The sequence below is a fragment of the Oryctolagus cuniculus genome, chromosome 9, assembly GCF_051225735.1.
Source record: "Oryctolagus cuniculus isolate XC-2025 breed Fujian yellow rabbit chromosome 9, ASM5122573v1, whole genome shotgun sequence".
Classification (NCBI taxonomy): Eukaryota; Metazoa; Chordata; class Mammalia; order Lagomorpha; family Leporidae; genus Oryctolagus; species Oryctolagus cuniculus.
Genome location: NC_142875.1, coordinates 12,528,705 through 12,538,413, shown reverse-complemented (window position 1 = coordinate 12,538,413; position 9,709 = coordinate 12,528,705). Strand labels below are relative to the sequence as shown.

Genomic DNA, 9,709 nt, shown 5'->3' with positions numbered 1-9,709 from the left:
CCTTAGCAGAAAATCATTCTTTGTTTTCTAGGGATCAGATTGCCTTTCTGGGAAGGATATGTCAGAATGCTAGCTAGTGTTTGAAACTTACATATGTCTTGTTAGACATGTTGTATAAAATAGGAAGAAGAGTTCTTCCTCTTTTTTCAAGAAATAGGATTTCTTCTGGTTGTTTGAAAATGACTTTTTTCAGTTCTTTAGGGTTGAGTCCGTTGGCTTTCTTTTCTTTAACGTTTCATTCTTTGAGGTAATGTTCATTTGTTAGGAATGTTTGGAGACTTGTTGGAGGCTCAGGTCTGGCCAGGTTTTGTAAGCCATTGGTATTTTCAGGCAAGGCGCACATCTGGTCTATATGTGATGATGCTCCTAGGCTAACCAGTGTCGTACGCTGAAGGAAAATACAAGTCATGGTGAATAGTACCCTCCTGACTACAGAAATTGTGTGTTGAGTTTCAAAGATCTCCAGGCATGCCATGAGGAGGCGCCTCTGGAGGTGCTGTCTTCCCTGTCTTTCTCAGTCTGTGCTACATAAGAAGGAGTTGGAAAGCTTTCATTCAGACCATTGGGTTCTGTGTCTATGAAAGTACTCCACAAAGTCTGTGAAGAAACGGAATTAAAATATGTGTTTATTTTGGTGCCAAAAAGTTAAAACCCACACATCATTTATTTTCTTTAGTAATATGCATTTCCATTAACTTTTTTATTTATTTGAAAGAGACCTGGGGAGAGAAAGACACATACTGAGACAGAAACAGAGTGCCGGACAGAGGAGAGTCGTAGAACTGCCGTCTGCTGGCTCACTCCCCAAAGGCCTGGAGTCCAGGCTGAGGTTGTGACATTGGGTCTCTCCTGTGGGTAGAAGGAACCCAAGAACCTGAGCCATCACTGTTGCCTCCCAGGGTGCACATTATCAGAAAGCCAGAATCCTACGTGGAGCCAGGATTCCAGCCCAGGCACTGCCACATGGGTTGCAGGTGTCTTAACTGATAACCATTAGGCCAAATGCCTCCCTCTGGCCTAGTACTTTTTAGCATGAAAATGCAATGTATTTGAGAAGGATAAGGAAAAAGTGTAATATTTTGAGCATATTTGATAAATATGAAATTTTCTATTAATATTCAAAGTTTTAAAATTCAGACACAATTTTAACCTATCCAAATCTGCACTTTTATAATTACTTTTAAAAGGTCAGTAAGAAAGATGATTTTTTCAGACCTATAAGTTGAAAAACAGCCTTTGTTCTGCTAGCTCATTATTTGGAAAAATCACAGGCTGATACAAGTAATTTTCCTCTAAAAAATAAAAAAGTTCAAGATATAAAACCGTAAATGCTTGCAGAAACTAATAATCTGCTTCAGAGACCGCTATGCATTTTCTGAGAACGGAAAAGTTTATGGAGACTGCATTGCTTAGTATTAGTGCTTAAAATATCTTTCTTTTTGAAGCAGAGCCAGAAAATCCTACTTAATTGTTGAGTTTACCTCAGCTTGGACTTTGCATGATTGTTATGTTTTTCATTGAGTATTAAAATATAGCAAAAATAATTTGTATTTTTAAGCATTGGGTTTTTGAAGCTTAAGTATAACTAGTCAGCTTGAACAATATTTATTCATTCCTCAGAACAGCATCTGTGCTGCTTTTGTTTTCTGTCATTAAACCCAATAAAGCACTATACCCATTTAGTACAACAATAACAAGAAAATTGGAATTTGAGTTTCAAAGGGTTTTTGAACTATCCTTTCCAGGTGGACTCCTCAGTGTCTCCTTGAGAACTGTGATATAAAGGAAATGCTTTACCCAGAATTTTTGCTGGTACTGACCCTAGGCACCCTGTGGTCCTGCTGAGACGTGCATTTACTCTTCCTCTGGAAGTATGATTTGTTTCTGAGAAATACGAGGGTAATTTAAAAAGTTTGTTTGAAAATGGAATTCAAAGATAAGTATTTTGGGCAAAAGAATGTTTGAAAGCTACCCATAGTTTTTTTTTTTTTTTTTTTTTTTTAAGTTTTATTTATTTGAAAGGCAGAATGACACACAGAGAAGAAAAATATATCTGCCATCTGCTGGCTCATTTCACAGATGCCCACAACAGCCAGGACTGGGTCAGGTTGAAGCCAGGAACCTGGAACTCCTCCGGATCTCCCATGTGCCTGGTGGGGATAGAAGTACTTGAGCCACCTTCTTCTGTCTCCTGGGGTGCACAGTTAGCAAGAAGCTGAATTGGTAGGCTTTCTGGATAGGGGATGCTCGTGTCCCAGGAGGCTGTATATAACTCATTCTACCACAATAGCTGCCCCAGTCGTTTCCCATGAGCTGTCTGAAGTCATCCTGTAGAAGAAACCATCCTTGAGAAACAATGAGTGTTTAGCCCTTCTCTGTAAAGTTTGTAAGCAGTTCTGACCTATCTTTGGTGTATAACTTACTTACTAGAACAGTATTATTTACTTACTAAAATGGTAGACTCTGAGCTAGTTCTTAATATGTTTACAAAGAGTTTATGATACTATAAGAAAAATGTTTATTAAGATAATGAAGCAAGGACATCAGCATTGTGGCATTACAGGTTAAGCTGCTGTTTGCAATACTTGTCATCCCATACTGGAACACTGATTTGAGTTCTGGCTACCTCACTTCTGATCCAGTTCCCTGCTAATGCACCTGAGAAGGCAGTGGATGTTGGCCCAAGTACTTTGGTCTCTGCACCCACGTGGGAGACCCAGATGCAGTTTTTGGCTCCTGGCTTTGGCATGGCCCAAGCCCTAACTGTTGTAGCCATTTGAACCAGTGGATGGAAGATCTCTTTCTCTCTCTCCCTCTCTGCCATTCTGCCTTTCAAACATAAATAAATAAGATGGATCTTAAAGAAAAATTAAACAAAAGGATATAATTTTATATATGAGAGTTTTTCAGTCTATGGAAAATGCCTATTATGGAATAATTGTGCATGGATTTCAAAATGTTTTGCACCACAATAAACTTTTTTTTTAAAAATAAATGTTTCTTATGTATCTAAGAAAGAGGGGAGGAGAGAGATTGAGAGTACTCTCACCTGCTGGCTCACTCCTCAAATGTCTGCAACGCCTAGAGCTTGGCTCAGCCTGGAATCAGGTACCAGGAACTCAGTCCAGGTCTCCCGCATGAATAACAGGAAGCCAGTTATTTGAGTCATCACTGGGCTCTGCATTTGAGCTGCCTCCTGAGCTCTGCATTAGTGGGAAACTGGAGTCAGGAGTCAGAACCAGGAACGGAACCCAAGCACTCTAGTATGTGATGTGGGTATCCTATCCACTAGGCTAGGTGCTCCCTAAGCTTACCCTGTAATTCAGTTTTCCATGAATTTTTTTGAGTATATACTATTGTTATAAAATTGTTTTTAGAGGAAAGACTGGGAGTAAAAATGTCAAGATACTATTGAAATCCACATTTTTTATATTTTGATGCATGTGCGTTATACAATTTTGGACATGTAAACACTCACATGTGTGTCTTGTAATTTCTTTTCCTCCAGAACAACTGTCATTTGGCACAGGTATTGCTGAGATTCAGAAGACTTGATTTAGGTGTAGATTTTTACCTCAAAGAAAGTGATTTGAAGTAATTTTTTTCAACCTCTAGACAATAGCTTTAACATTTAGTAATGGAAGTTATTATATAAATTACCATCCAAATATGTCTATGAGTGAATAAGCTTTTAGCACATACCGTTTTGTTAGGGAGAGTGAAAGAAAGAGTTTAAGGCATAGTCTGTGCTGTCTGGAACCTTGTGACCTGGTGGAGAAGAGTCTGTAAATTGTAGCAGACTTAGTCTGTAAAGCAGTTAAAACCAAATGGCTGAGTAGGATGTGATTAAATGCCAAAATTCGCTCTAAGTACTCTCAGAGTTCAGATTAAAGGAGATTCATCCCAAGCTGAAGTGCTGGGAATGACCCAATGGTAGAAGTGGAACTTTAAGTGCATCTTTAATAATAGGTTATACCTGAGGGAAGTAAAAAATACAGGATAAATGTGGCTATAACCTTAAATGAAGACTTTATCCACACCTGGCTAATGTGTTCTTTTTAAGGGATCATTAAGTATTCAATTTCTTTCCTACAGAAAGGCAAAACAAAAAGACAAAGCCACAGTCAGCACAACAAATTGTATGGACAGAGAATGGTAGAGAAGGGGCATCCTGATCTAGGGCAGCAGAGCAACCTGAGGCTGGAATCCACCAGGCAAGGGACAGAGCTGGGCTTGGGACGGGGAAGGTTGGAGGAGCTGTGTGAGCCTGGCTGCCTTTCCTTGCGATTTAGATTGCTGAAGGAATTGAAGAGTAGAGATGTTTGAGTATTTGTATTAAAATACTGAACTATAAATTCCTTGAGTATATATTTTTCTCCTTTCAATATACAATATGATTTTTTATTTCATTGGAAAATATTTATTGAATTGATAATAAAAACTTGAGCTTTCTACGAGGTTGCTTTTTCGTTTTGTTTTTAAGATTTCATTTAAAACAGTATTTTTTTTCAAAATTTCTTCACAACTGAGGACTATAACTTAGATATACTTGAGTATTTGCTCTCTTAAGAATGTTTTTGTGAGAGGGAAAAGCTACACATGTTCAGGTATGTGTTTCTCCTCCACTTTTATGTATCCTTCTTATAAAATAATTCTAAAATGATCCAGAGTTTTCTAAACTGTTAGGAAGAGCTTTTTAACAATACACTAATCCTTTCATCATTTAAAAACAATAAGTTCCTTTTAGAACTAGGGAACTTACTCTTTCCACGTTGAATGCCTAGCCTTTGTTGTTGTTGTTTTTTTTTTTTTTTTTTTTTTTCAGCAAGAATAGATTTAAAACATTATAAAGTAGTTTTAAAATGGAACATACATTCCTGAATTTTGAGTAGATTTAGAACTAAATACACATACCAGCTCTTTTAGGAATAAATGTGAAATGGGCAAGGATCGAATGTGAGAGTATTTAAATGATTCTCAAGATTTTCTGGTTCATGTGTTGTGATATTGAACTCTTTAGTACTGGGCTTTAATTTGTGCCTGGTGCTGACCTGATGCTGTGCAGGGACACTCGCTGCATCCCTCCATTCAGTCCCTCTAATTATCCCAACTTCCTGGGGAGCTTGCTTAGAACTAGGCATGACTGCTTGTTAGTAAAATATTGGGCAACTCTGGCTACATGGAACAAGATAGTTTCTGATAACAGATTTATGTGCAGATGAACAGAATAGGAAGCTGAAGTTGTTTGCTGTGATTTTACTTAAGTAAGTGTGGGATATTATGGAAATCATTTGATTAGACATAAGAATTAGGCTTAATAAATGAAGTCGTGGGTAATACAGTTCCTGAGTTTATGTTGCTTTGTTGTTTTTAGAGCATGTTTGAAAGAAAAATCGCACTCTAAAAATGATAAGTCAGTCTGATTTGCAGTTTTGTGTGTATTTGGAGATGATGGGGATTCTTTTTGCTGGGAGCATCTGTTAATGCAGAGATTTGTCTCTTCAGGTTCACGTGAAAATGGCGGATGAGGCCGTCTGTGTTGGCCCAGCTCCCACCAGTAAAAGCTACCTCAACATGGATGCCATCATGGAAGCCATTAAGAAAACCAGGGCCCAAGCTGTGAGTCTGAATGAATCTATCTGCTGCAGCTGTTTCATATGTAGTGAGCAGAAAGCTAGAGTTTGTATTAAAAAAAAAATAAGAAAGAATGATTGAAAATGCTGTTGCAGTTAGTTCATGTCACATGAGTTAAATGTGGCCGAATTCGCTACTGGAAATCAAAGGCTTTGTAGCATCTGGCAGTGTCGGTCGCTGATCCTGCAGGTGGCTGCTGGATTCAGCTTTCACACCAGGGAGTAGTTTCAGTTCATTTCCAAATTTACCAAGAAAAAAAGAAATCCCAATTAGTTTTGAGTATTAACCCCTTCAGTGTAATATGCACATTAAAAAAAAATTCTGTTACAAAAATTCAGCAGACCCTGTTTACATTCTGTTTCAGTCATTTAAAAATTATGTGTACCTAGATACATTTTCAGAAATAAAAACAGTGCATTGGTAATTATTTTAGTTTGTTAGTATCAGTAAAATGGCCATAACTTACATGATTAAGTGATTAGTTCTCTTTACCTGGTATTTTGTTTGAATGAAGGAGAATCCTAGGATAAAAACAGTTTTTGACATCTGGAAGAGTGTTTTTTTTTTTTTTTTTTTGAATATCAGAGAACTAATTACATATAATGCTTAAAAGCTACATGGAGTTATCTCTAAAATTGGGTGGAAGCAGCCAACACTGGCAGTTAGCCTGGAGTGCTTCAATTAGTGCTCACGTTTCTTTTGAAAGAAATCTTTTAGTAAGATGAATGTTGAAATAAAAAACCGGAATTCATGAACCAATATTATAGATGTTTACAGTTTATTAGTACAGTTAATGAAGGAAAACTCTTTTAACCTTTTAACTGTGGCTTGTCAAAATACAGTCTTTAGTTCAATGTTTATATAAAATGAAATCGATGGAATGAAACCCTTGTCCTATGATGAAGTAATTTAAATTCTGAACGGTATTCAGAAAGCTCAGTCCAGCATTTAAAAATCTCTTACATGGAGCTATTTCTGGATTATGATATTGGCTCTTTCAAAAATTTGACTTTCATTTTAGCAAGATTGTTTTACTAGAAATATGTTCAACACTGACTAATACTGGAATAGCTAAATTGTTTTGGCTAGTATGGCAGAGTTGAGACTTCCTTGAATGGAACAGGACTGTGAAACTCGGCTTCTAGCACTGTGGAGAGCCTGAAGTAGTTGTGAATGGCTACATTTGGAGTGAGGAGGGCAAGAAGGGTAGACACTAGAAGGAAAAATCCAGAGTACGAAGTCAAAGTAAAACTAAGTCTCTGTTTTAGTTCAGTGGCACAGAAAGAGCTCATTTGTAGTGGTTGAGTTTATTAACGCCCTTGGGAATGAAATATGTTTGCGTAATAGCCTGGGTTTTGGAACATAGCAGTTCCTGGTACGGTAAAGAAAGGGGAAATTTAGAGATTTTTGTCCCCCTTTCCAGAGGTTCCTTTTACGTAATTATTTGACCCATTAGCCATTGAGAAATTCTACAAACTTGAGGTCAAAGTTAGCCTCAGAAAAAGTTAGGGTCAGGGGGAGCATGTGTTGAATAATGCCAACAAATGCAGTTGGGCTGGAAGATACACAGGTCTATGGCCTTGATTGTGGCTAGGACAAAGACAGTGTGTGTAAAGTGAGTATTACAGACAGTTTTCTGGAATTTGACACTGTACCCAGAAGAGGGAATTAGAGGTGATCAGTGTGCAAGAATACTTACTTTATAGAGTACTTAGAGTAAATACATCAAAGCATTCTGTATGATGTTTATAAAAGATTTGCAATATGATAAAATTGAAAGTACTTTCTGTTTAAAATCCTAAGGTACATCCAGGTTATGGATTCCTTTCAGAAAACAAAGAATTTGCCAAATGTTTGGTAAGTTTATGATGAACAAAAACTGTTAACTAGTTCTGTGGGTTTCATAAATGTGGATAGTGATGCATTATAGAATTTTAATTGACCTAGTAATTCCTTGAAAGTTGTTTGTTAACAGTGGAGAGTTTTTACTCTGTATCCCAAATTTTGATTTGAAGAGTTACTATAAAAATGGAAATATTATGAAGTCACCATTACATCTAATGAATGCTATCTCGTTTATTATATACTGCCTGGTCTTTAACTTTTAAAGTTAAAAGCTTCAGATTTTTAAGTGTAAATATGTGAGGGAGTTCAGTGATTTAACTGTTAGCCCTTAAGCTTGGAATGTGAAGTCAGAAGTAAGATTTTTTTCCCCCTTTAATCACAAATTGTGACATTTAAAATCAAATCTTACAACCTCTATTTTGTAGGATTTTTTTTTTAATGATCTGAGTGTCTTTTTAATATCACTCTCCTGCCTAGGTAAATTAACTTATATTTGCTACTGGCTTTTCATGTTCATTATCAACTAAATTAAGATGATACTGGAACTAGTTTTCAGATATTAAACCATTTTGATTCGTGTATGTTTTTTTGATAATTAGATTATGTGTTAATTTATTCTGATAGCTTATACTTTTTTACTTCTTGGCATGCTCCTAATTTTTTCTTCTGTGGACTAGAAATTATGAATGTTACTTTCTAGGTGAAATTCCTACTTGGAATAGAAACATTTAACTTGGAGCCAACAGTTCTTTGTTTTTTTCATTTTATTTAAGTTATACAAAGTTTCATGTATTTCACATATACAGATTTAGGACATAGTAACTACCCTCCTTCCTGCCCACACTCCAAGCCTTCCTCCTCCTCCCCCCTTTCACATTCCCACTCTTAATTTTTATAAAGATCTATTTTCAGTTTACCTAATGATCATACAGTTAACCCTACACTAAGTAAAAAAAAATTCAACAAATAGTATGAAGAGGGGAAAAAAAAAAACCAAAAACAGCACTGTTCCTTAATGGAAGAGACATGGGCTGTAAACAATCATTGAATCCTGAAATGTCTATTTCACTCTAGTATATTACATTTCAGGCACTCTAATAGTTACTTCCCATCACGGAAAATGAATGATAGCTGTCTTTTTGGGACTGGCTTATTTCACTAAGTGTGATGGCTTCCAGTTGCATCAATCTTGTTGCAAAATATAGGATTTCATTTTTTTTTTTTTTACAGCTGAGTAGTACTGCATAGTATATATATACCATGTTTTCTTTATGCAGTCAACAGTTGATAGACATCTGGGTTGATTATATATCTTAGCTATTGTGAATTGTGCTGCAATGAACATGGGGGTACAGATAACTCTTTTATACGCCTATTTTTTGGTTTGGGTAAATTCTTAGTGGGATAGCTGGATCATATGGTAGGTCTACATTCAAATTTCTGAGGTATCTCCATACTGTCTTCCACAGTGGCTGCACCAGTTTACATTCCTACCAACAGTGGACCAGGGTCCCCTTTCCCCCACATCCTCACCAGCCTTTGTCGTTTGTTGATTTCTGTATGGGAGCCATTCTGACAGGGGTGAGGTGAAAACTGATTGTGGTTTTGATTTGCATTCCCTGATGGCTAGTGATCCTGAGCATTTTCTCAAGTTTCTGTTGGTCAGTTGAATTTCCTTTCTTGAAAAATGCCTGTTCAAGTCCTTTGGCCATTTCTTAGCTGAAATGTTTGTTTTGTTGTTGTTGAATTCTTTGAGCTCTTTATAGATTCTGGAAGTTAACCCATCAGTTGTATAGTTTTGCAAATATTTGATTCCATTCTGTCAGTTGCCTCTTCATTTTGCTAAGTGTTTCTTTTGCAGTGCGTAAGCTTCTCAGCTTGATGTAATCCCATTTGTCAATTTTGGTTTTGCTTGCCTATGCTTCTGGGGTTTTTTCCAAGAAGTCTTTGCCTATGCCAATGTCTTGCAGAGTTTCCCCAATGTTCTTTAATGATTTGATGGTATCAGGTCCTAGATTTAGCTCTTTGATCCACTTTGAGTGGATTTTTGTGAAAGGTGTAAGGTAGGGGTCTAATTTCATACTTCTGCATGTGGAGATCCAGTTTCCCCAGAATCATTTGTTAGACTATTCTTGCTCCAGAGATTCTTTTTAGCTTCTTTGTCAAAGATAAGTTGGTTGTAGATACATGGATTGATTTCTGGAGTTTTTATTCTTTTCTATTAGTCTAC

The 9,709-nt window shown here is 36.7% G+C and overlaps 1 protein-coding gene across 9 annotated transcripts in view; it reads left to right on the top strand.

Annotated features, from left to right (window-relative positions):
* The window catches only part of PCCA (propionyl-CoA carboxylase subunit alpha), a 432,698-nt gene that overhangs the window by 78,965 nt on the left and 344,024 nt on the right, over positions 1-9,709 (top strand). For all 9 annotated transcript variants that reach the window (XR_016212709.1, XR_016212708.1, XR_016212710.1 and 6 more), the window contains 2 exons: positions 5,506-5,619; positions 7,438-7,491. Coding sequence is in view for 6 of the 9 variants with exons in the window: in XM_070048637.2 (XP_069904738.1) it covers positions 5,506-5,619; positions 7,438-7,491 (168 nt within the window). In the remaining 3 variants the exon portion in view is untranslated. The remainder of the gene's footprint in view (positions 1-5,505; positions 5,620-7,437; positions 7,492-9,709) is intronic.